This window comes from Protopterus annectens, chromosome 2.part0 (genome assembly GCF_019279795.1).
Source record: "Protopterus annectens isolate FY-2018-M chromosome 2.part0, PAN1.0, whole genome shotgun sequence".
NCBI classification, from domain to species: Eukaryota; Metazoa; Chordata; order Ceratodontiformes; family Protopteridae; genus Protopterus; species Protopterus annectens.
Window position 1 is genome coordinate 1,166,030,406 of NC_056728.1, and position 27,549 is coordinate 1,166,057,954.

The 27,549-nt window shown below is 42.9% G+C and overlaps 1 protein-coding gene across 1 annotated transcript in view; it reads right to left on the minus strand.

Moving 5' to 3' along the window:
• SMARCAD1 (SWI/SNF-related, matrix-associated actin-dependent regulator of chromatin, subfamily a, containing DEAD/H box 1) overlaps positions 1-27,549 on the minus strand; it is a 3,333,959-nt gene that overhangs the window by 1,068,912 nt on the left and 2,237,498 nt on the right. The window contains exon 16 of the mRNA XM_044061375.1: positions 460-555. Coding sequence (XP_043917310.1) covers positions 460-555 — 96 coding nt within the window. The remainder of the gene's footprint in view (positions 1-459; positions 556-27,549) is intronic.

A 27,549-nucleotide genomic window follows, 5' to 3' on the forward strand; every position in this document is an offset into this window, starting at 1 on the left:
ATTTGAAAATGTGCACACGCACATAGGAAAATACATCAGGACCTTGTATTTACAAGCACTCACATTAGCTGACGGGGAAGGGGTAAAGAGCCAGGAAAAGTAAAATCCTCCATTGATGCTTGGATGATGGCTACGCTACAACCACTTTTTGTCCCAGTGATGGGGAATTAATGGGCATCGTTGAAGCAGGGTCTGACAACTGGCATACATGGAGAAAGTTAAAGATGATAAAAATAGTGGAGGGGCCCTTTTAAAGAGTTCAGCCAGTCATCATTCATACATTTAGATGGGTGGGAAAAGTCCAATTCCTCCCCACACACATTCCTAATAGCCATCAGAGGCAGTAGTCACCACAGTTATCAGCAGCTGTTGTTTACATGAAACAGAAGAATGGCATAAAATAAAAGTTACTGTCAATTTTCCCTTGTGTAACATTCTCAGTGTGCTGCAGAGCATTACCTCACTTTTCACTCTTCGGAGAACAAAGGGCTTCATAATTTGCTTGGCGTGCAAAATTCTTTCTTTTTCAAAGATGCACTGTTCTTCTGTAGACTTCTGTTTACAAAATGTGAACAATGTTTAAACAAAATTCTATTCATATTATGAGACATTTTTGCCAATATTTTAAATACTAACTTTAAAAATAAACTTGAAGTTTTAAAGATAGCAATCATCATAACTGAAAGCACTGCAATTCATATGACTTCAGGATAAAAAAATAGGAGAGAGAGATACAAACTTTAATTTGGTTTGACTAAACACTAGTTGAACTTTAGCCTCTGTGCTACAAATAGTTTAAAAAGAACATTCAATAACAAACAATGTAAAAGTACAACTGTGACATTTCTTAAGAAAAATGGTTATATGAGTTGTTAGCATAAAGGCTGCGGTACAAGTACCAACCACATTTTCAGAAGTACATCAGTCTGTAGGATTTTACCTACGTTTTGATCTCCAACTAGCAGATCAAGTTCCCCATTAAGGGTTTAGTTCCTAAAGGTTTTACTCCCTTTTTAGGGCCTACCCTGACATCCAAAGCAAAGGACTCTAATAAGAAAAAATGGCAGATTTTCTCAGGTTCTTTCATGTTTACAGATTCTGACTCATAAATGGAGAAAAAGGATGATAAAATCATGACTATTTTAATCTTCACATGGGGTAAAATGGGTGGGAAGGCACACCTCCTCACCAAAATGCTACCAAAGATCTGAAGCTAAAAAAAGGGGATGAAATCTTTCCAAGCAGTTCAAGTCCGCAGATTCTGGAGTGGCATATCATCGTGCTCTCTCTCTCTCTCTCTCTCTCTCTGGAAATTATCACCATACCATCAAGATGCGTGATCCCAAGCTCCATTAAAACTCCCTGTCTGAACATATTCCAGTTAAGGGCACAGATAAAGATGCTACATAGTGTAGTTGCCACACTGTATTCTCACCATAAGGACCTGTGTTTACACAAAACTTAATCCACTACAATTTTATGGCTGCAAAACACAGGTAACACATATACAAAGTCTCAGTCCCAATGTATAGAAATTGGCCATAAAGTTTTTCTGCAGTTGGGATTTTTTCTGCCTAAAAGTTAATCCAGTAAATTTCTGGGGTAGATGCATATAAGCTTAACAAGGATGAGATCAAACGCCCACCAGACTTTCTTTCCAATGAAGTACACGGCTCCACCAATCTGTTCATAACTCATTTTTCCCATTTTACACATGGAGTTGGGTTGTCGCATCAAAAGTGACAATCAAGAGCCAATGTTCACACCCCCAGGCGGCTAATCAAAAGGACCGATTACATAAAATATTTTGACATCTAAGGTCAGGAAGAGACTCCACTTTGAAGAAAGGGACAACTCAGTAATCTGGTGGCAAATCTCATCCACAACCATATTACAATTTCAATAGCACTTGTTACTACAATTACAGTTTGTAGAATAATACCAAGTTATGTAGCCAGAAGCTGGATGGAGGCTCTCTAGCAAGGATTCTTTAAACACATGTTCTGTCAAAACCACTTCTAACTTTAGACACTAAATCCAATATATTACGGTTTATAAACACTTGGATGAATTGATCATACAGCTGCTTCACAAGCAGTAGCAGGAGACTTTCCCTGGAAAAAAATGCAGCTGACACAGCCACTACTGCTGCAGAATGAGTCCTGATAGCTTCTTGCAGAGGTACATAGACTGAGTAAAAGCAACTTAGGAAACCAGCTATCCAGCTGGAAATCCATTTCTTCATTTGAAAACCCAACTTATGAGCAGCAAAAAAAAAGTTATGTACTCACCATAACGTTCCATGTGAGTTGTTCATCTCACCTTCATTCTTACTGATGGGTTCGGAGCCGACCCTCGGCTCCGACTCGGACAAAATGCAAAAGCACGAGGTCTCCAACCAGCTCACAAGTCTATTCCCTATCCCATGATGTACTGGTGCTTCCCTCAGATCTTGTTTGCTTCCAACTAATGTAGGCAGAGAAAATTTTTAATAGTAATATCAAGAATAAACCAGACAAAGTCCAATACAGCCATGACTTGTCCAACTTCTCGGTCCCCAAGAAAAAACTGTAAGGGGGTTAAGGAGGGTGGGACGTAAGAATGAAGGCGAGATGAATAACTCACATGGAACGTTATGGTGAGTACATAACTGCTTTATGTGAAATTGTTCTATCTCGCCTTCATTCTTACTGATGGGTTAGCGTCCCAAGCACCATCTTTCTCGGGCGGCTCACGGGAGTATATTCCTCAAGGCAGTGGAACCAAAGGAGACCCTGTCTCTGGAGGCCTTATCCACTTTGCAATGAGTGATGAAGGTATGAGGCCTAGATCACATGGCTGCTGCACAAATGGAATCTACTGGTAGTTTGGCCAAAAAGGCTGAAGATGTGGAGACAGCTCTAGCTAACTGGGCCTTTACTTCTTGATGTAATGGCATATGGACAAAACTGTATGTAAAGGAAATGCAATCTAATAACCATTTTAGATAAGTGTTTTTTTTACCACTGGAGCACCTTTCTTTGAATTTGAAAATGAAACAAAGAGCCATTATGATTTTCTAAAGTCCTTGGCCCTGTGCAAATAGAATCGAATCTGCCTGTGGACATCGGGTTCTTACTACGTGATCGCAGATGCATTCTGTCGAATGCGTCTTGATCGAAAGTAAAAGAACAAAAAGGCAAAACAGCAAAGCGGCTTTTAAGCGAATTCTTTCCCTGGGAAAGAATTTGCTTGGCTGCTTCCTTTACTTTGCCATTTTCGGCACTGTAGTGCAATCTTGGAGTTGGTATATTTAAGTGTTGGGGGGGGGGTGCAAAGCCCTCCACTTTATGTATTTTTTTTTTTTTTTAATTTTTTGGAACAGCGATTTTTTTTCCCGTTGGAAAAAATTGCTTTTCTGAGGTTTTGACATTGTAAGCTTTCGCTTACATTCAGTCGATTAATCATCATTCACTTTTTTAAGAGCGCAATGATGTAATATAGACCCTGGACATCAAGCTTGTGTAGCATATGTTCCATCTTATTAATATATTTAGGGAAAAAGACAGGTAATTCTGCAGTCTGATTGAGAATGGTCTCTGAACAAACCTTAGGTAAAAATTATGGATTTGTCCTAAGTGAAACTGTCATTATGAAAAATCAAATATGGGGGTTTAATGGACAAAGCCTGTAACTCTGAAACCCTACAAGCAGAAGTAATAGCTACTAGAAATATGGTTTTCCATGATAGATATTTCAGGTCACAAGATGAGGCTGGTTCAAATGGGGGTAGAATGATACGTGAAAGAACAAAAGTTAGATTCCATGGCGTAGCTGGAGATTTAACGGGTGGTCTCAAATGAACAGTACCCTTGAGAAAGGCTTTAGAGACTCTATGTGACATGATATTAGATCCCTGGATCACCAAGATGAAAAAGTTAGAAACTGCTGCCAATTGAACCCTAATGGTTGCTGCAGCTGCCCTCTCATTGAAAAGTTTAGTCAAAAACTCTAAAATGGAAGAAATTGAAGCCAGATACGGGTTAAAATTGTTCTGAAACGCCCATATCGAAAAACTTTTCCATTTACGAAGGTATAACTTCCTGGTAGATGGTTTATGAGAGGATGTTAGAATATGCTGAACTGCAGCTAAGAGATTCTGAAACCTGGCTATATTTGGAATTGGAGCAGCCAAGCTGTCAATTTGAGGGATTGAAGTGAGGATGAAGAGCCCCTGATGAATGAATCAGAAGATCTGGAACTGGATCCAGTATCCAAGATTCTTCCAACAGATGAAGCTGGAGAAAGGGGAACCAAACTTGACGAAGCCAGTAAGGGGCTATTAGAATACTGGTCCTTCCCAGAGTCTTGGGTTTCTGTAAAATTTTAGGCATCAGTGGAAAGGGTGGAAAGGCATACAGGAGACCCGGGGGCCAATTGTGCACAAGTGGGTCCCTTGGGGAATCTCCCGTAGGGGGGATTAGGGCACAATAGCTGCTGCATTTTGTGTTTGTTGGAGTTGCAAAGAGATCGCAGCAAGGCTGGCCCCATCTGTGGAACATCTTTTCTGCTACTTCTTTCTTCAGAGACCACTCGTGAGGCAATAGAATTGCTCTGCTCAGTTTGTCTGCTATCACACTGGACCTCCCCGGGATGTGCACTGCTAATCAGAAAGCACTGGGTGGAAGTTGCCCACTGCCATACCCTCAAGGCCTCAACACAGGGGGTAAGATCTGGTTCCTCCTTGTTTGTTCATGTACCAAGACCACTGACATGCTGTCCGTCTGAATTGCAACAGTCCCTAGAGGAAAACAGTCTTGAAAGGACTGCAACGCTAGAAGTACCACTCTCATCTCTAGGACACTGATATGCAGATGAGCCTTGTGTTCCTTCCATATGCCTTGGGCTGTTCTTTCCAGATAACCCCCCCCCACCACCACCACCATATCAGGGAGGCGACCATGGCCAGAGTGGCAATAGGATTGGGTAGAACAAAGGGGCAACCTATTGTTATTTGATGAGGTGTCAGCCACCACTGAAAGTCCTTCTTGGATGAGTTTATTACAATTTGATGCGACATTGGAAGTTCCCAAAAGGACCATTGCGTGAACAGGAGCCACTGCAGTATACGCATATGCATTCGACCTAAAGGAATCGCAATGATTGCTGTTGCCATTGTCCCCAACAATTTGAGCACTACTGAAGCTGGGTCTTTTTCTTTTAAGACAAGGTTCAGGACCTGTTTTCGTAGAACACAAACCCTTTCTGGTGGAAGTTTTAATGTCATGGTAATGGTATCTAAATCTGCTCCTATAAAAACGATACGCTTCGATGGCAACAACGCAGATTTTTCTGAATTTATGGTAATCCCTAAATGAGTGCAGAGGTTCAAAGTTGTGTCCCTTGCTTGTATGAGTTGATGCCTGTTGGTGGCAGTGAAGAGCCAGTAGTCTAGGTATGGAAACGCCTGGATTCCTAAATGTCTCAGGTAAGCCGTGACTACTGCCATGCATTTTGGTGAACACTCTACGGCAGAGCTCGAAACTGGTAGTGACTGGCCCCCAGCCAAAAACGCAGATGATCTCCGGATGGTCTGGCTATTTTGATGTGGTAGTACGCATCCGGGAGATCTATCTAGCACATCCAATTGCCTTTTCCTAGAAAAGGAAGTATCAACTGTAGCGTGACCATCCAGAACTTTGTCTTTTAGATAGATTTGTTCAGTCTGCTGAGATCCAAAAATGGGTCTCCAGTCCCCTGTTTTCTTTGGAACTAAAAAGAACCTTGAGCAAGTTCCGGATCCTCTCTGGTCTGCTGGGACAGGTTGGATGACTCTTTTTTCCAGCAATCTTTGAATCTCTATGGTTGCTTGTTCCCTGTGACTGGATGGAACGTCCAGGATTTTCCTTACAAAGGGGGGGGGGTGGGGTGGCAAAGGGAATGGAGTATCCTCTGGAAATGATGCTTTGTACCCAGCAGTCTTTTATTTTTAGCCAGGCATCTGGGTACAAAGATAAGCATCCCCCGAGAGCCTCCAGAGATGGACAGGCGGGCCTCCTTTCAGGAGCATGGATAGGACTTCCCAAAGAACTGATCTTTTGTCACCCTGGTTCTGCGGACCCCCTCTGCCGCATGGATGGCATCTTCCATTATTGCCCCCTCCTCTTCCTCTGGAGGGGAGGTTCCCCATGAGTGTCTGGAAAGGCTCTGAGTTTTACGGAACCACACCTTTCCTCCTCCGTTCTGACCTTTGGGGTAAGGTCTGGTAGGTGTGGAAAAATGGACTCCGACGGCAGACAGAGTCTTTCCATCTTGTTCACTCCTGGTAAGCATTTCTTTCAGTTTGGGTCCAAAAAGGGACGAGCCATCGAAAGGGGTGTTAATAAAGGATGACTTAAAGGGCTCCGCAAATGGGCATAAGCGCATCCAGGAATGTCTCCAAAGAGCTATTTCTGAAGCCGCTGCTCTACTTGCTCCATCAGCTGTATATGAAACCAGACGCATGGATGACTTTCCTATGGAAGTAAGGGTAGAGAGCTGGGAGGATACTTTATCTGATACCCCTGCAGCTACTGAACCCTGTAGAGTATCTCCTAGCTTTTTAGATCTCTCTGCATTTAGTAAAATGCGTGAGATAGTTCAGCGATCGGAGGGCAAAGGTCACTGAACTAAACATGCGCTTTCCATATCCGTCCATGATCCTAGAATCCTTATTAGGAGGATGGACAGACGTAGAAATTTCTGACAAATCCATCTTGGTGGCTGCCACCACCATGGCATCGACAGGTATTCCTTTGGTTAGAATGGCCTTGTCCTTGGGGGGGGAGGGGTTATAAATTTATTAGGCCTCAGAGGGACAGGTTCCATGGTATCTGGAGACTCCCATGCCTTTCGAGAGACCAGTTCCATTAGCTTGTCAAAAGGCGGAGACACCCAAGTGGTGGAGGGCTGAGACCCAAAAGGCTTCAGGAGGGCTGACTCATCATCAGTAGGGTTAATGGGCTTCCAGCCACCCCTCTGTTTAAGAATTTCCAAGATATCGGCAAAGGAGATATCCTCCGAGGGGGACCGTGGGGACTCTTCTGAGTAAGTCAAAATATGAAGTGATGGATTCCTGTGAGGAATCCAGATGCTTCCTCTTGCATAACCTCTACCTGGGAACCTCATCAGTGGGGGCCTTCTGGTGAGGTCTCAGAAAAGCAGGGTTCACCCAAAGAGGCATCCTGAGGCTCTGGTTCTCTACGCTTTTGTGAGATCTGTGAAGCAGAGGCAGACGTGGTGCTTTAGGGAAGCAGGTTATTGGTCCAGATGATGTGACGTCCTGTGGTGACGATACTCTCCTCATGACATCGACAGCTCCCTGGCTCCAATGAGAAGGAACCCCTGAATCTGAAGAGGCACGTGACTCCCTACACACCAAAGCAGTGGGCTCTGAGCCTGAGGGAGAAGCTGGATTCAGGAGCTGGATTCATACGGGCTGAAGCCCTGAGAGGTAAAGATGGAACCGAAAAATCGGTAAGACTATCCTTTCCAGACCAGACTGGCAAGTGTCGGCTCCTAGACTCCATGGTCGGCACTGAGGAAGTCTGAGCTGTCGGAACTAACAGGCCTGGAACAGGTGTTGGCCCCGATGGTTCCACGATCATCAGCTCCGAACACTCTGGCTCTGAAACCTCGAGTTGGGTCGGAGGAGGAACGGAAGAAGCAGGAAAGGTTTTTGGACGGTTCCGAAGCCCCGCAGGTCAGCCCTAACAAAAGTTCGGCCAGTGTCTGCAGAAGCCTTTGCAACACAGGATCCACCATCCATGTCTGAAAGCCTTGAGGACTGAGAAGAGGCTACAGATGATGCCACTGATTGGAGGACAGGTGACTTGAGGGTAGGAGATACTGGGTCCAATACCGGGGACTGGCTCCTACCAACAACTGTCGGTTCCAAAAACTTGTGGATCTGATGCAGATGCTTTATATGTCACTTTAGAGGTTGATGTACCTTTCCTCGGCTCCGACCTAGAAGAAGTTTTGGAAGAAGTTTCTGAAGATTTCGATGTCTTATCCTGGGTATTGTCTTTGTCCAGTGATTCTTGAAAAGAAGATTTTACTAGACCTCTAAGCAATCATCTTACTCTTCCTTTCATGCAACACTCTACTGCTAAAAGAATGGCATATGGAACAGTCCTCTTGCAGGTGAACCTCACCTAAGCAATAAACACATTCTGAGTGTCCATCAATTATAGACATCTTTTGTCCACACTTAAGACATTTCTTAAATCCAGACTTTGATTTATCTTGCTGAGACATGCTACAAAGAAGAAACAATCCACACAGCAAAAAACTATATATATTGATGCCCTAAAAAATACAGGTTTTAACAGTAATCTATAACTAAAGCGCACGCACACACACATACACAGGGAAAGTTATAAAGCCTAATTTAAACAGGCAATATGAACCCTTTTAAGCACAACTCAGCTCTAGGAATAAAACAGGCTCAAAAGAAAGAAATTAGCCTCTAAGTTTAGGCTATCAGGAAAAAAACACAGCAAATAACTATAAAAAAAAAAAAAAAAAATATATATATATATATATATATATATATATATAGCACACACTAAACAGAGAAGGGAGTTTTTAACTAGGCCTAATAAAATGGCCACACAATGAAGAAAAATTCCTATAAACTAAGGAGAGCACAAGCACTATGGATAAGTCTCCAGTATCAAACTAACTGATCTAAAGTATTACTAGCTAAATTTGAAAGAAAAAAAATTTAACAGTAAGTATAAGAAAAATACTTAAATTTCACTGGGCAGAACTGGTGAAACGCACGATCTGCTGGCGCAGCAAACGAGATCTGAGGGAAGCACCAGTGCATCATGGGATAGTGAGTAGGCCACGAGCTGGTTGAAGACCTCGAGCTTTTGCATTTTAGCAGAGTCAGAGCAGAGGATCGGCTCCGAACACATCAGTAAGAATGAAGACAAGATAGAACAACTTCACATCAAAGGTTAGCCTACCCTTCAGCAGTTTTTTTTTTTGATAAACTGCATTCTAACAGCTGGACATTTTTAATTAAGACGACTGATGCAATCTAAACAATAAAAGCAGAATTAGCATGAAAAAGCTAGCCTATGTCTATCAAAGATGATACATCAAACGCACAAACTTCTAACACTATTCTTCCAATAAAGAAATTTCAAAAGAGTACAGCTGGATAAGTAAACTTACCATCACAACAGATGTTCTAACAGATTACTGTTGCAGTAGCCTAATCTATTTGGGTCCTACTCCCACTGATCTTTCACTTTTGTGAACCTAAAAGGCACCTTTCAATGACAAAAACTATCCAGAGAATGAGGGGGAACTCCCTATAAAATATCAGAGCACCAAAGTACTCAGAGCTAAATAGTCCATGAAAGGGAGGCAAGAGCACATGAAAGAACAGTACTAGGAAACATACCCAAAAGAAAAACTATAAACAGAAGGGTATATACGTAAACATTCTAGCAATACCAAAAATCACACCAAATGAACTGGGCTGGAGGAAGGGGAGGATAATGCAAAATAGTGTTTTATTAGACCTTCTAGTGTTATGATAAGTTTGTTTAAACAACTGTACTATGTTTAAAATTGGATCACTGTTGTAGTAGCTGAAGTTATTTTGGGTAGCCTGCTACAGCTTCATAGGAAGGGAGAATGAAAAGAAAAGAATCAAGGAACCTCTGAAGAACGGTCCAGGCAAAGCCTGTTGTGGATCTGCAAAAAGGAATCCAGTTTGAAATGTTTTGTAAAACTATGTAGATAGGACCAAGTTGTTGCCTGTAGAATATTTTGAGTTAAGCCTTTTCCAGAAAGCCACCAAAGAAGCCAAAGCCCTAATGAAATGGGTCACAACTCTGCCTACAAGTGGCTTATTATGGTTAAGTATAACTAAAAGCAATTGCATGAGACAACCAGATGGTAATAGTCTGCTTTGACACTAGTTGTCCTTTCCTCTTACCTTCAAAGGATCAAAGAGCCGGTCAGCTTTCCTGTAGGCTTGAGTTTTGCCTAGGTAATATCTAACCTGCCAGTGGACATCCAGAGGGAGAAGAATCTCTTCTCCCTTGTTCTTGGGTTCAGGAAAGAAGACAGGGAGATTAATAGTCTGGCTCATGATAAACTCAGAGACTGAAGGGCAAGTTTTCAAAGGAACCCTACCTTGTGAAAAATGAAGAACTGACTCACCATAAGTACTTGCAACTCAAGATACTCTCTAAGCAAAAGCCAGAGATCCAAGTAAAACAGTCTTCCATGTTAACAGCTTCAAGTCAGTCTGATAAACTGGTTCAATGGGAAAAGAGTGAGCTTTTCAAGCAAAAAGTAAAAGGTTTTCTAGGTGGCTGGATATGCAACACATTTTAAAACTGCTTAACTTGAGGATGGTTAAAAAGGGAGATCTAAGGACAGACAAGCAGAAATGCCTGACAAATGCAACTTGACAGAGGAATAAATAAATACTGCATCAATTGGTCCCGAAAATATCCCTGGATGCATCTTAAATAGCATGAAGCATGACTGCACACCCCCCCCCCCAGCAGTGTTCAACCTCAGCCTCTATACAGGTTTTGTAACAAGTAAATGGAGAATGGTTACAGTCCATTTCCCTGTATGAGGGAGGACCTTCCACAGACACAGGTAATTACAGACCCATAAGTCTGACCAGCCTTGTATACAAAACTATGAAAAGATTTATCAAAGAACTAATCAGTAAGGACATAGGGAACCTCAAAACAATGGACCCATCTCCATCTGGATTTGTCAAAGGCAGATCATGCCTACTCAACCAGGCGGACATTTATAAAAAGGTCACCAAAGCTATGGATGAAGGTAAAATTGTACACATCGCATACCTTAACCTGGCCAAAGCTTTTGACACATTCCCCCAACATGTATATTCAAACGTTGAATAAACTCCTATGTCACCTGCTGGATTGCCAAATGTCTCAGAGATAGGATGCAGGAAATCAAAATAGGGAAGTTACCTCCACAAAGAAACACATCACCAATGGAGTCCTCAAGGGCTGTGCGCTGGAACTTCTCTTGTTTGGCATCTACTTCACTGAATTAAAAGCCAATACCAAGGGGCTCTGGCTAACTAAGTTTACAGAAGACTAGAAGCTAACACCAATCAGTGAATCACAAAATGACTTGGCCATCCTGCAGGAAGGTTTGTCCTGAATAAATAACAGGTACCAAAATCATGGACTGAAACAAAATACCAGAAAATGCATTATCATATCCTTCAGGAAGTCATCTACCCCGGGGACTGACACACTGACAATATGCCCCTAAGAGTTGACCCAGTTGTTTAGGACTTGGGAACTTATGTGGACAGTGATCTAACTTTTGACCAACATGTCCATTGTTGCATGAAAATCCTTCTATATTGCACAGATTATAATTAAAGGGACTGTGTCTAGATCTAGGAATGTTACTGCCCCCTTTACTCAACCCTTATTAGGCCAAGCATTGAGTATAATTGTCCCATTTAGTATGAATCTGTCCAGACATGTAAATTGAAAGCCAACAGACATACCTTTCTAAAAGGATACAAGGCCTAAACAATATGTCCTAAATGGACAGATTCTAAGCCCTGTTGTTATACCCTGTATCCTACAGACTGTTATGAGGTGACCTGTGTCTGGCATACAAGGCATCGTCCGACTCAATACTGATGAATTTAATGCACATCAGCAAGTCAAATGGCATCACAAACATTGAGTCTGGGGATCTAAACCTCTTCTGCTACATCAACAGAAATAAGTTGGAGGGACAGGTATAGCTTGCAGAGAGGATAACACATCAATGGAACAGACACCCCAATCACAAAAAAACGAAGCTTATTCCCTGTCCATATATTCAAGGGCAATTTGGACCTATGGATAGGAAATGGAAAATTTATCCTAGGATTGCCCCATGCACTACCAATGGACATAAGCAGTTTGTAAATGTTTTATTCCATGCATGGATCCCCTACAATTATCTGTGGTATAATCCCAGTTATTCTCACTAAGGGTAACACATAATTATTGATCATGGGATAGGTAAGGCCAATCTACCATCAAATGAGATAGGTTAATTCAAGCACTGAAAGGGGAACTGGATAAGATTAAAATGGCCCATAAGGGCAGCCAGCCTATTGCTTACCTATGAACCTATAAAAAAGAAAGGCCTGGGATCAGTAACTCACACAAATCAAGAATCAGAGGGAGGTGGACATCCAAAGATGGCACAATGTTAACAGGTTAATCTGAGCTGTCCTAGTGTGAAAAGGAATGGACAAAATGGCCACTGAAACTTTCAGTTTGGGTAAAGTGTGGTTGCTAGTCAGTGATGACACTAAACAGATACCAGAAAAGAAGAAAATTGGAGAACCTTCAAGGAAATCAACCAGAAAAGGAAAAGATAGAACTCTGGTTGGGAAAAATCCTTCAGCAGTTAAGGAAAAAGCAAATCATGTTTCAGCTTTGGTACAGGACATGGCTTCAAGTAATTTCAATGAAAAGATAAATCACATGCTCTCCGAGATCTTTAAAATAAACACTGAAGGAATGTTTCAGCTGAAATTAAAGGCTGGAAAAATAGAACAAACCTTAACTAGATATTCAAATGAACTGATAAAACTGCAAAAACAAAGACTGAAATGAAGAAAAAGCTGTCCAAGTAAGAAGTGTCTCAAAAAGAGAAGTTTCAAAAATACTAAAGTTAGAAGAAAACCCAAGAGCTTCTGGTTTACTACAGAAACTGGAGGAAACGACTGCATTAATTTTATGAATGTACAAATAAAGCAACTGGACTGGTGTTTGCTCAGCAAGGTTTGTTAAATGAAGGAGCACATTGTGTGTATGCTACAAACCTGCCTGTGAGAAAGCAGCTAAGGCCTGTATTTGTAAAGATTCTACCACACCAACAGAAAGAGTTGATACTGAAAAACCTGTGGAAAAAGGACAAATATTAAAACTGGAGACAATGTTACACCAGGCAAGAGATAAGCAGTTTTATCATAGCTATTAGGGAATGTTGAGAGGCAGATGAGAAATTCAACCTACTGTATCCATCTGACATTTTTTTTATTTTGCTGCTGAACAAGCTGAGGAGGAAATAAAAAATGTTTATCTAACAAACTGTTTGCTGAAGAGTGGAAGGGAACTTTGCTTCTCATTGTTCTGGCAGCCAAATCCATAGAGAGATTAAGCCAGTGAAACATGTCTAATGTTTCAAAACAAAATGTTTGGCAGAAAACCACAGAAGCTGACTCCAAGAATCAGGAGTACTTAGCACGTGAACCACATACTGGAGTTGGGGGATGAAGATGACCAACAACACTAGAGTAAGTGAATACATGGGAGAGTATAAAGCATAAATTCCTCTGGATATAGAAATACACATATGAACTACAGCTTTGCAAAGAAAAAGGTGGTTGAGAAAGACTGGAATTTTGATGACTATTAAATTTCTGGGTGAACTGCAAAGCATATATCCCACTTAATGCCATTAATGTTTAGGAGGACACTGAAAGAAATGTAGCAGCAGCCAAGTAAAAAGTTTTTGGTCTTATAAATGTTTGTATAAAAAGCATGATGTAGATTGAATGTTATATTGTGAAACAGTCTTGTATAGTGTGTAGACAAGATTATTTTAAATGCGAGTTGGGTTGAATGTTCCCTATTGGCTACTGAGTACCCGCCACAAAGCCCAAAACTCCTGGGGTCAAATAAGCTACTGGCCAGCTGGTATCTGGTTACCCAGCCTGGGTTACCTGAGATAGCTCTGTTGAGCGAAAGCCAGACATAAAACCAATCTACCTACCAAACATGAAATGGGAATTATTACACTTAATGTAGGTTCGCTGACACTGCACATCTTGGAAGTGGATGACATAATGATATGGAGGAGACTGGATAGCCTATGTATCCAAGAGACAAGATGGAAGGACAGTTTAACAAAGCCACTTGGCTTGGGATCCACAGTCTACTACTCAGGAAGGGGACAGGTTAAAAATTGTGTGTGAATTGTGGTGTGAGAAAGGCTTCTGAAGGCAGTGACGGATATCATCAGAATTAGTGACAGACTCATGGAAATAAGACTTCGGTATAATGATAGGGTGAGATTATGAATACTGCTTTATGCCCCACAGCAGGGTTGTGATAGTGATAGCAGTTGCAGGACAATGTGAACTGGTGCTGATAATGGGTGACCCGAATGCACATAAAGGGACAGACAAAAAAGGATGAGGACTGCATGGGTCTACATGGCTGGCACAACAAGAATAAAGAAGGAAAGGCTATTCTAGACTTCTGCCTGGCAAATGGCTTGATAGTAGCCAACACATGGTTCAGAAAGAGAGATGGCCATGAGATCACTTATGAGAGTGTCCAATATCCAACTCTTTTAAGTCAGGTAGACTTCCTCCTAGTATGGAAAAGGAATTGGGGTAGAACTGATTGCAGTCATCCCCAATGAAACAGTTGGCCCACAGCATAAACATCTGGTTGCCACAATCAGCTGCAAGCAGTGTTCAGAGAAGGCTCTAAGGTCAAGAGAGATCAGGCTGAAGACCTGAAATTTGACTGGAGAGAAAGTACAACAGTTCAAGGAATTACTCAGGGCTCTAGCACCCCAAGAAAAGGAGGAAATAGGTGGAGTGGAAGAAAAATGTTAGCGCCTCAAGACAGTATGTGTGAGGACTACAGAACAGATATGTGGCCGAGCCAGGTATGGAAATAAGGTACATAAGGAAAGTTGGTGGTGGAATGCAGAAGTCTAGGAAGTCATCAAAAGAAAGGAGTACAGGAAAAAGTGGGAGAGAGAAAAGACTGACCAGGCTAGGAAGGAATACTGGCTGGCTAACAAAAATGCAAAGAAAGGAGTTTCGATAACAATGAACAGGGCATCAGAGACCCTGTACCAGCTTTTGGAAAGTGACTCAGTAAAGTGGCACAAAGAAACTATATTAGGTTGCAAGGAAAATACGAAAGATAAAGAAGATAGTCAGACACCTTTCATAAAGGATGCTAGCAACAACCTGCTCACCAGTCCACAGGAAATCAAAGGCAGATGGAAGGAGCATTTCCAGCAGCTTCTGAATGAAGAAAACCGTTCAGAAGCTGTACTGCCCCAGAAATAGACTATGATGACAGTAGAGGAGTCCACCCTAGAAGAAGTAAGAATAGCACTAAGGAAAATTAAGTCAGGGAAAGCAGCAGGCTCAGATGAGGTCACAGCAGATACGATAAAGATGATGGGTGAGATAGGGCAGAAATTGTTCCCGAGGGTACTCATAGCAGTGTCGAGAGAAAGGTGCATCTCAGATTACTGGAAAATAAGCATACTTGTAACATTGTACAAAAACAAAGGGGACATCCACAACTGTGGGCAGTACAGAGGCATCAAATTCCTATCACACTGCATGAAAACTCTGGAGATGATGATTGATACGCAGAGTAGCAGAATGTAAGATGGGGGATGAGCAGTTTGGATTCAGTTTAGGATGCAGCACAACTAAGCCAATGTTTGCAGTGAGGCAAATAGTTGAGAAGAAACTAGAGATGAGGAAAGAATCCAACTGGGCATTCCTACACTTGAAAAACGCTGATCTGGGCAGTACTGCTGCAGTTTGAAGGCCCGGAAACTTTGGCAGAATTAGTGCAGTCTATGTACAAGATCCCAATGACTCAAGTATGAATAGTGTTTTACCTCACAGACGGGTTCCCAGTGGGAGTGGGTGTACATCAGGGTTCGGCTCTAAGCTCACTGATTTTTATATTGGTCATGGACTATGTTAGCAAACAGGTTGGAAGGGACAGATGAACAAAGTTGCTGTATGCAGACAATATGGCATTACAGGCACACTCTGAGCAAGATCTTCAGCAAAGGATAGGGGAACAGAATGCAAAACTGAAAGCACATGAGCTGAAACTAAGCACAGATAAGAGTGATAATGGCAGCAAATTGGGGAAATCAGAAGAAGCTGAGAATTGAGATAGAAGGGAAGATACTGGAACAGGTAAATAGTTTCAAGTATCTGGAAGGGGTGGTTGAGGAGAAGGGAAGTCAAAATGAAGAGGTCAACATTAGAATCGGAGGGGCTGTAGCCAACTGGCATGGAGTCTGAGGTGTAGTCTATAACAGAAGAATGCCAAAGAAGCTGAAAAGTAAGGTGTAGAACACAGTTGCACAACCAGTACTACTGTATGGTACAGAAACCTGGGCAGTAAAGGCAGAGCAGATGAAGAAAAAAAGAGGTGATGGAAATGAAGTGCCTAAGAGGAGTGGTAGGATGCACACTGTGGGACAGAAGAAGAAATGAGGACATATAAGCAGAAACCATAGTAGCTCCAACTGCAGAAAATATCAAAGAGAACAGATTACAGTGGCTCGGACACAAGTGCAGAAAAGTAGAAGACAATCTGTTGAAGATTTGGGACAGACAGGAAGAAGGTTAGAGGAAACAAGGATCTCCAACAAAAAGGTGGATGGACTGTGTGAAAGAAGATCTGCGACATTCAGGCATGAGTGTCAAAGAAGGTAGTAGTGTGGCAATGAATGAAGAGAAATTGCAACAGTTAACAAGATACCCTGACCCCATGTAGAAAATGTGAAAAAGGGGGTTGACGAAGATGATGTGGAACAGTCTTATCAGTGACTGCTATATATGCTAAGATCTTAAAACAAACAAGTACTTATTAAGTTTTAAGAAGTACAGGCTTTATATTGTAACAATGAAAGACTGGTCAGAAACAAGTTAAAGGTAATATAAAGTGATCTTGGGCTGCTGAGGTGGGAGGACTGTGTACAAATGTATTGATATATGCAGAATTAGGACAGTAATGTCTCCTGTTATTGCAAGTGTGGATGTCTAGATTAATGTCATTATTGGCTTAAAATATACACAATTTTTTTAAAACAAATAGGCTTGAAAAAAAGGTAAAATGATGAAAGTACGGAGAATGTTAGGTTTCTTCCCACCCTACTAATTTAGTAAATCCTCTCAGTGGGAGAGGAGATGCCTGAAGGTATAGGCAGTTGGCCAGGGGAAGGCCGTACATTGTGTTCTAAGTTAAATATACTAAGATTTTTTTCCTGCATTTGCAGTTGTTAGCTGTTTTTCTCATTGCTGACCGTTTTTACTTGGAGTCAAGCTGCCTGCAGGTACCATTAATTAATCTTGAGAGCTCTGAGTGCACTCTGCTAAGAGAAATGTAGCATTTAAAGGTACAACAGCAAGCATGTTAGTGAAAAAATAAAGCCTGAAAGTGAAGTAGTAGTGGCCTTCCCAGCAGTCCTAATTCTTTAATGCATTTAAATGCATAATATAGTTTATTTACTTAAAGGTAGCCAGTATAGTTTTTTTAGGTTTAAAATTTGACGTTCACTGAAAACATTCAGGCTATTTTTCGAATCTGTGAGGGGAATACAGTCAATAAAAAACAAAAAAAAATAGCAATCACTGTTAAGCAGGAACAGAAATTTCAATATGCACGTTACCATTAGTAAGCGTAATTTTATATTATTTAGTGCCAGTGGATGCAGATGTTGATTTGGTGCAACTGCTCAAATCTGGAGGGGTAAACTTCACTTATTGAAAATTTACATAGTTTTTTTTTGTGCTTGATCCAAGTTAAAAGAGGATGGGTGAGGGTGGGGTCTGAAAATTTCTTCTCTCTCCCCTTTTGAGTGTTTTCACTGAAGCAGTAAGTGTTTAAAATATGACAGAATGACAGAAGTTAAAATGGAAAAGAGAAGAAGCAAAAGCTTAAGCTGTCAGTCTATCAATTAGTATGCGTATTTATGCCAAAATTTGGAAATATGTCAAAAGAACTGTTGTGTACAATAGGCAAGAGTGATAGGTTTCTATCATAATGGCTACTATTGTCCATATTACTCTGGAATGTAAATGGCCTTACTCGTATAGACAAGAAGCAAATAGCACTGAATTATATTAGGAAATGTAAGGTGCAAATAAAGTTCCAGGAGACACATCTGGATAGAAATGAGCATGCGAAATTGTCAAAGAAATGATTTCACGATGGACATTCACCAGAATATCAGGGACAAAGGAAAAAGGGAATAATAATGCTGATTGTTAAAGGGGCTCCAATACTGACAGAATAGGATAAAATACCAAATGATAGATTTGTAGTACTAAGGGGCTATTGGCAGAGGAGGATTACACTAGTACATATGTAACATGCCACCAAAAATTGCTATTATGGAGCTTTAGAAGGATTTGGGAGAATTTATTAGCTTTCAGCAGGATTATTTATGGATGGGGACAAGAACTTGATTTACAGTAGAAAGAGAATGCATAAGCAGAAGTAGATTTCTTAAGAAATGAGAATATTTGGCATGGAAGATGTGAACTCAGTAGCAGGAAATCAGAAAAAATGAACTTATTATTCTCCAAGGTAAAAATAACTGGGCTAGGCTGGACATAATTTATATTTTACAGGAACATGAGTATTTAACTAAAAGCTTTGACACATCCAATAAGAATTTTGGATCGCTCGCTGATAAACACTAAGACAAAGATGCAGGTTAATCAGCAATAAAACACTGCCACTTTCCTACTTGCATGTTAAAAGAGACGTGTCTAAGGAATGGATACTTCAAATTATTCAAGTTATTAGGGAAGATGAAAAGTACTTCAGAATAGACAGAGTGGGATAAAATGAAAGGACCAACTCCAGAGTGCTAAAGGGAAAATACAGGAGTACTTTGACAATACACGAGTTTTTAAAGACTGTTGTTAAGCAACTACTTTTTGATAACACCAGAGCACAACAATAATTACGACAACAACTTAGACAACAGAAAGTAAAAGTTGCTGCAGACAAATTTAGGAAGGCTATAACAAGAAAAATAACCAGACATGATAAATATTAGTGATCATCATCATCCTCATTTATTAACTAGGTAGGCTCACTGGAGAGACCGTCCCTTTCCAGGGGCGACTTCGCAACAATGTCTGGTTAAGTCACTTGCTCAAGATCACACAGAAGGCAAATGAGGTCTGACAGCATTAAACCTTGTACTGTAGAAGAGAGAGTTATATACTTACCATAACTTTGTACCTGTGTTATCCTGCATCTCCTTTCATCACCACAGGGTCTAGGATCCGACATCGGATTTGAGCTGGCAACATTCAACAGACAGATCCAAGGCTCTGGCTCCTCCCTCTCCAACAATGGCCTGCTGCCCTCTAATCTCAGGATCGAGTATGCTGACATAATCCTGAAGGTACTCCTACCAAGACCGAGAGAAAACCACTCCAACGTCCTCTATGAACAAACCAGGTAGGGGGATGGCAGGTGGGAAATGTAATGAATGAAGATGTAGGATAACACAGATATAAATATGGTAAGTACATAATTCTTTATTTGATGTTATCCGTGTCTTTATTCATTACCACAGGTTCAGAGTCCCCAGCTACCATACATCCTGGGAAGCCTCAAGGAAGGGCATGCCAGTGCACTGTGGAGCCAAAAGAAGCCCTACTCCTAGAGATCAAATACAGCTTGTAATGGAATATGATGGTGTGAGGATTAGCCCAAGTGGCAGCAGCACAGGCATCAACAGAAAGCCTTACTACAAAGGCTGAAGAAGTCTCTACTGATCTAGCAGAATGACCCCTAATGCGACCTGGAACCTCCAGGTGGTTCAAGCTGTAGACCAAAGACATGCAGCTAGATATCCACTTAGAAATAGTGACTGGAGGGCCATGTCTGCTATTAGAAAAGGCCATAAACAGCTGCTCTGACTTATGAAAATCTTAGTCCTATGCAAGTAGAACCGAAGCTGTTGGTGAACATCCAAGGTATGAAAAATATACTCCCCTCTGTTACAGCAGTTGGGGAAGAATACTGGCTGAATGCATTGATTTAGGGCAGACTTGGAAGCAACCTTGGATAAGAAAGAGTGATTTGTTCTCAGATAGACCCTGTCTTTGTGAAAGGTCATGTAAGGAGGAATAATGGAGAGAGCTTGAAATTCAAAGACTCTCCTAGCTGAAGTGATAGCAACCAGGAAGGCAGTCTTCCATGAGAGAAATTTGAGAGCACAGGAACTAGTGGGTGTTCAAAGTGACTCCTACCCAGAGATTGCAGAACCAGTGTGAGGTCCCAAAGAGGCAAAAGGTCCTTAATTGGAGGATGAAGCAGAAAGACCCCCTTCATAAATGCCTTTACAAAGCCTAGATGAAAAGGTGGGGTCGGAGCTCTTGTGAAAATTGGAAATTGCTGCCAAGTGAAGCTTAATAGTGGAAAAACTTGCTCCTTCTTGGAAAACGGAAGACAAGAACAAATGTATATCGGAAACAGAAGCAGAAAAGGGATCCAGATTACTGCTTCTGGCCCAGATCGAAAATGTTTTCCACTTACTGCTGTACACTTTTCTGGAAGCCAAAATAATGGTTTAATGGAGGATGCTAGCATGAACTGTTTAATTATCACTAGAACTGGAGAAACCATGTTGTTAGACGAAAGGTCCGAAGGTTTGGAAGAGGAAAGCCCTGACTGATGGGAAATGAGATCCTGACAGGGATCCAGTAAATAGCGTGGATACTTCAGATGAGACCCGATGAATGGGAGCCATGGTTGACAAGGCCAGAAAGGGGCAATGAGGATAAGGGATGTCCTCAGGTGCAGTGCTTTTTGCAGAACCTTGGGTATTAAGATAACATGTGAGTATCCTTAAAGGAGACCCGGAGGCCAATCGTGGACTACAGCATCCCTTGGTGACTCCCCCTGAGGGGAGATCAAGGCAAAATACCTGCTGCATTTGTGGTTGATTGTAGAGGCAAAAAAGTAGCAGCACAGCTGACCCCAGTGGTCGCAAAACTGATTCGCCACTGAAGGATTGAGGGACCACTCGTGAGGACTCGACATGGATCTGCTGAGCCTATCGTCCAACACGTTGGAATCCGTGGGCATGTGTGCTTCAATAACAAAGCAGCCAGAGGACATAGCCCATTCCCACAGTCTCAACGTCTCTCTGCACAATGGGTAAGAACATATCCCCCCTGGTTTGTTGACATACCAGATGACAGCCATATTGACTGCCTGAATTGCAATAGTCTCTACAATGAGGCAAGTCCTGGAGGCTTGCAACAAAAGAAGTACAGACCTCATCTCTAGAACATTTATGTGCAACTTGGTCGTGACTGAGGACCATGTGCCTTGAATGGTCTTCCCCTAAAAATGCCTACCCCACCCCAGGAGGGAGGCGTCCATGGTCACTGTGGTCGTGGGCAGTGGGAGAGAGAAGGCAATACCTAGAGAGAGAGATCTTGTGACTGAAGCCACCACTGGAGGTGATGCTTGCACACAGGCGTTGGTTTTCTGTTCATATACAGAGGATGAAGAAGAGACTATCATTGGACAGCTGAAGTCCATTGTAACACATGCATGTAGTACCTGGCCAGAGGAAGAAGAAGAATGGCCGAAACCATGGAACAGAAAGCCTGAAAAATCACACGAACTTGGGGGCGCGACAAGTCCAATCCAATATCTGACTTCTTCCTGAATGAAATGAATTCTGCGCAGAGGCAAAGTTGCAATCTCTGAAAAAGAGCCCAACTGAACTCCAACAAACTTGAGCAGTTGAGAGGGAATCAAATTGAAATTTGCCAGGTGAATGGTTATCCCCAGCTGAGGGAAGAGTGGGAGAACATACTGAATTGCTTGGGTCAGTCGATGCCTCAAAGGTGCTGTGAGGAGCCAATCATCGAGGTTAGGAAAGAAATGGAACCCCTGCAGAAGCAGGTGAGCCGCTACCACTGCCATGTACTTGGTAACCACCCGGGGGGGGGGGGGGTGAGACCAAAGGGTAGGGCTCAGAACTGGCAATGACTGGCTTCTAGCTGGAAGTGAAGATGTCTGCTGGAATGCTTGTCCATCTTGATGTGATAGTAGGCATCCTGGAGATCCACAGAGCACATCCAATTATCCTTGCAGAAAAGGGGCAGAATGGACTGAGCAGTGAGCATCCAGAACTTTGATTTCTTTACTGAAAGACCGAGATCCTGAATAGGACAAAAGTCCCACGTCTTTTGCCACTAAAAAGAAGCAAGAATAAGTGCCGGATCCTCGTTATCCTGCTGGGACCTCTTGGATGGCTCTTTTTAGAAGTTGTTGAACGTCTTTGAAGACCAACTCCCCTTAAGTGGGTAGAACGCTTGGGAGGTAATGTCTTACTGGAAGGCTTTCCAAAAACAGAATGTAATAGCCCCTGAAAATGACATTTAACACCCACTGATTGGAAATTATGTTTGTCCAGGCTTATGGGTGTAGGGAAATTCGACCTCTAACTGCCTCCAGGGAAGAGCAGTTGGGCAATGTTTCAAGAGCTCTGATAGAGCTGCGCAGAGAAGGGTTCCCTGGAGCCCTGACTTTATGGACCCTCCCTGCCTTGAGGGCAGCGTCGGTGTCCACTGAAACCTCTCCCCCGCCTCCGGAAGAGGATTCACCAGAAGCACCCTGAAAGGGAGAATGCGGCTTACAGAACCACATCTTTCTGGTTCCCCATTGGGTCTTCGAGAAGGACGTCTGGGGAGCCAAAAGCTTGATCTCTACTGCAGACCGAGTCTTCCCTTCCTGCTTGCTGCCAGTCATCCCTTCCTGCTTGCTGCCAGTCATGTCCTTTACCTAAGGTCCAAAGAGGGTGGAACCATGGAAAGGAGCATTAGTACACGGTGCCTTAATGGATTCCGTGAACCCGCACAAGCATAGCCAGGCATGATGCTGCAAGGCAATGCCTGTCCCAGCAGCTCACAGTTAGCCTCCTTGGCACTGGAGATGAACCACATCAAGGAATTCAGAAAGGAGGTCACAGTGGATAGCTTGAGACACTTGCAAGGTAGGTGGAAAACTCTTGGACCAACTCCCTTTGGAGGCGGATACAATGTGGCAAGTAGTTTGTTGCTATCAGTCCAAAGGCAGCTGAGGCATACACCCACTTCCCAAAATGGTTTATTGGCTGGAATTCCAGAACCAACCCCATGGAGGTCTGCTCAGCTAGCTCCTTCTTCGTGGCTGCGTCAAGCATGATGGCATCGACTGGAATGCCTTTGCTCCAGAACACACGGTCCGCCGGGGGAATAAGGAATTTGTCGTCCCTCTTTGGAACAGGCTCCACCATGTCCAGTTCCTTTCAGGCCCTGATGGCAATCAAATCCACTAACTCGTCAGCAGATGGGAATACCCAGGAGGCAGACTGGCCCATTCCGAAGGCCTTCAGAAATATGGACTCCTCCAAAGACGGGGGTTAGGGAGAACATCTGCCCTTTTGTTTCAGAAGTTTAAGGATGTCTTCAAAGAAGACATCGGGTGGAGATTTGGAGCACCAATCTCCTTCCTCAAGGTCCATATCCTCGGTGGACAGACTCCGCAGGGAGTCCAAGTGTCTACTCTTGCACGTTCGCTTATGAAGAACCTTCTCCGCTGGAGTCACCGGGGAAGACTTGGAAGGGACAGGGACTCCCAGAGGGGAGGAAGCCCCCTGAAGGCTCGATCAGGAGGCTGACCAGGGACAGGATGTGAGGTCTCACCAGCCGAGGTAGCATGAGGTCAGGAGGGAGCCAGAGGTGCAGTAGAGGAAACTACAGACGTGGATAAGAGCCTCTCTACAACCCGGAAACCTGAGGGGTTGGAAGCAGGCCCGTCCCCCCCATCCAACGGAGAAGTCCCACAGTGAGGAGGAACATGCACAGAAACAGCCCCCCAACCCCTGGATGATACCGACCTGGAACTATTGAAGGCCAAAGTGCTAAGAGGAATGGATCATTACAAATATAAGGTACCAGACCCCCATCCCCTCGCAGAGCCGGCATCAACCACTCAGGTACGGGGCTCAAGCTACTCCGAGGGTGCAGGAACAGAATAAGCCAAGGACCCCAGCAGGGACAAGAAAGGGGGAATACTTGGCCTCACCAGAATCTGGCTGCAAATGGCCTGGTCTCTAGAATCCAAACCCAATCGGATTGGATGAGATGAATGAGAAGCCGGGGGGGGGGTGGGAGAGGCTCCTCTGGCCAGATGAGCAGAAGAAGCCAGGAGACCCAACTCTATCTGGGCCTTGAGAAAATTCCTCATCTTCCTGTCCATTGCTGAGGGCAGAAGACTCCTGAAGACCTTGATGAGGAAGAGGAGAAGGTGGACTTGGAGGGAGACATCCCTGACCTACTGCAAGGCTCTGGTGAATGGAGCCAATGCTTCGGAGCCAACTGAGAGCTCTATTTTGAGGTGGACAGGACAGCAGGCTTCTCCAAGATTATAACCAGATCCAATAACCCTGTCAGATCCAAAGACTTAACTAGTTCAGCAGATGGACCCGACAAACCGGTCTGATATAAGGACCTCTGATCCAGACAGGACCTGGATCCGACAGACTGCTCCATGGCTCTCGGATCCAAGGCGGACCTGGCTGGGATCGGATCTGGAGACTTGGGATCTGACAGCCATGGCTTCTTGGTGGGAACAAATTGCAAAGAAGGGGCCTTCCTCTCTGGGTTGGAACAGGAAGCCTTCAAAGGGGAAAGGAAGGGTCTCCCTTGAACCAGACCCTTTAGAAGTAATTTGTTGTGGAGCTCCGCTAAGGCCCAGGGGTTAAATGCATCACAAAGGTCACATTCAACCTCCAGTTGTTGAGTGCCAAGCAGTAAACACACTCCTCATATGAATCAGAATAAGGCATTTTCCGAATGCACAAGGAGCACTTTTTGAACTCAGCAGGTCTTATCAGACATTCCAAAAAACTACAAGCACAAAAAACAACACAACAACAACTACCCAAAATTGGATACAGCCCTAACAGCTGAAAGAGAAAGAAGGGCTCCAAAAGCCCCCCCACACACAAACACAAACACACACACATAAACAACTAAGCTACAGGTGGGAGGGATCAACACAAAAGGGAACAGTAAATAAACTAAACTACCCTAGAAGTACATAAACTAAGTAAGAGAAGGGAAAAAAAAACAAGCAAAAACTTTTACTTAACCAGCCAGAGCTAAAGGACATGTGTCTGCACTGGAAGCATGGCAAACAAGATCTGGGGTTTAGAGGGCAGCAGGGCATTGTGGGAGAGGGAGGAGACACAGCCTTGGATCCGTCTACTGAATGTTGTCAGCTTGGATCCAATATTGGATCCCAGACCCTGTGGTGATGAATGAAGACACAAATGACACGGATAACATCAGATCTATAGTTCACAGCTTTAACCCGCTCTGCCAACTGGAAAACATACTATAAAGGTTATTAAAAATATTTCAGAAATTTTATTAATATTTGTACAAGGCAGAGGAATGTGGAAACCAAGAAAAGGCACAAAAAATATTTAAGGGAGTCTTTATCATGCCAAGGTTAGAGGAAGAAGAAGCTCAACAACACCCAAGACAGCAACAGATGAGATATAAACTGTAATGTACAGTTAATCAATATGGACATCTCCAGGAAAGTAGATTTGCGCAAGTCTTACTTACCTGGAACAGCAGAAGTTCAAATTTCACACTGCCTCAGTAGTACATGGGTTCTCTGACTGCACAAACAATACTGGTAGCCATAACTCTCAACCAAAAAGGGACAAATCTCAACAAAATCGGGGATGCTTTTAAGATATCAGTACTATTAACTTGATACAGAGAACAGAATAAGAAAATGTGAATTAAGATGCATTTTCTGAAATAAAAGACCAACACTTCTTTCGGCTTTTCCCGGTTAGGGGTCGCCACAGCGGATCACCTGTCTGTTCAGGATTGGCAGTGGAGTTGTACAGTGTCGAGTTGCCAGCCTGGCACCGAACCTTCCACAGAAGGCACACACATGCACACACTCATGCCTACAGCCAATTTAGAGTGTCCAATCCACCTACAGCATGTCTTTGGGATGTGGGAGGAAACCGGAGCACCCAGAGGAAACCCACGCGACCACAGGGAGGACTTGTCATTATTTATTAAGTATGATTCACCTTCTTTTCTGAAAAGTCACCAGTTTTAGGAGGGATTAAGGACACAGCTAAAATTTAAGTCAAAATCAGGGGTGTCCTTAAAAATCAGGGACAGTTTAGAGATATGCTAGCAGCTCTCCATACCTCAGAATCCCCTCTTCTGACTCTCTGCGATAGGGGATTGGTCAAGCCCCTCGCATCAGGGGAAGCCCAATTCCTGTCACAGAAAGTCAGTTATTCAGTCTTTTACTGCCAAGTAGGTAGGAACCAAGAAGGAAGAGAAGCAAGAATTGCTCAAAACCAACCAATTTGTAGTCACAAAATACCAACACAAACGACTAAACCCAACCAACAGCAAAACAATTACAAAATAAGGGCGATGGTGGGTGAGTGCTACCACTGAGGCAGTATGATATTTGAACATCTACTGTTACAGGTAAGCAGGACTTAAGCAACTGTACTATGTTCATCATTCACACTGCCTCAGTGGCTTACAGGTAGATTCCCAAAACTTACCCTACCTGGGAGGAGGGAGAAGAATCCAGGAGCACCTGGTGAATGGTCCCTACAAACCGTGCTCCAGAACTTGAGAAATAATCCAGTTTGTAGTGTTTTCTAAAGGTACTAACAGTGGACTAGGTTGCTGCCTATAGCATGCTTACAGAGTCCACTCACTATCAATATGCAACTTAAAAGGATAAGGCTCTGGAGGAATGACCTTAACCTTGTCTAGAATAGATCTGCCATGGTGGGAGTAATAAAAAACAATAACAGAGGACAACCAAAGAGCAATCACTTGCTTAAGACAGAGTGACCCTTCAGAGCCCCAGAATAGAAAATAAACAGCTGTTCAGCTTTCCTGAAGTCCTTAGTCCTGTGAAGGTAGTACAAGTGCAGAATGGATGATTCAAGTTATGCACATAGGTTCACAGGTAGGTACTAAGCTATTGGCCCTAGGGCCTATATAAGCCTAGCCAAAAAGGTACCCTGGCTTTCCCCACCCAAGAAAATTATTTTCCTGTGCCCCTGTCAAGCAGAACCATACCCGAGTCAACTGCTTGGAAAGCAGCTATTCTCACCACTATACCACCAATGCGGTATACATCAAAGGTGTACAGAATTTTCTCTCCCTTGTTTTTAGGCTCAGGAAATAAATCTGGGAAATTGATGGCTTAATTCAGGGTAAATTTGGAAACATTTCGCATGAAAGAAGGATGAGTGATAAATCAACCCTGTCCTTGTGGAAAATCAGATAAGGTTGGCCCACCATGAGAGCGTGCATCAAAACACTTTTCCAAGTGATGAACTTTAAATCAGCCTGAAAAGATAGCTGAAAAGGAGATGAGGTCAATTTTTGTAGAACAAAGTTGAGATCGCAAGGAGAAGGAATTTGTTTTAAAGGGGGGTTTCTAGTGCAACACTCTTGTTTTATAAACTGTATAACCAAAAAAAGATGAAGTGAGGTATCTATGGGAGGACAATCTAAGCTGGCTACAAGATGCACCTTGACAGGTGCATAACATAAGCCATCAATGTGTAGCTCATACAAATATTAGAAAACCAGAGGGGTACACACCATTCTAAGCTTAT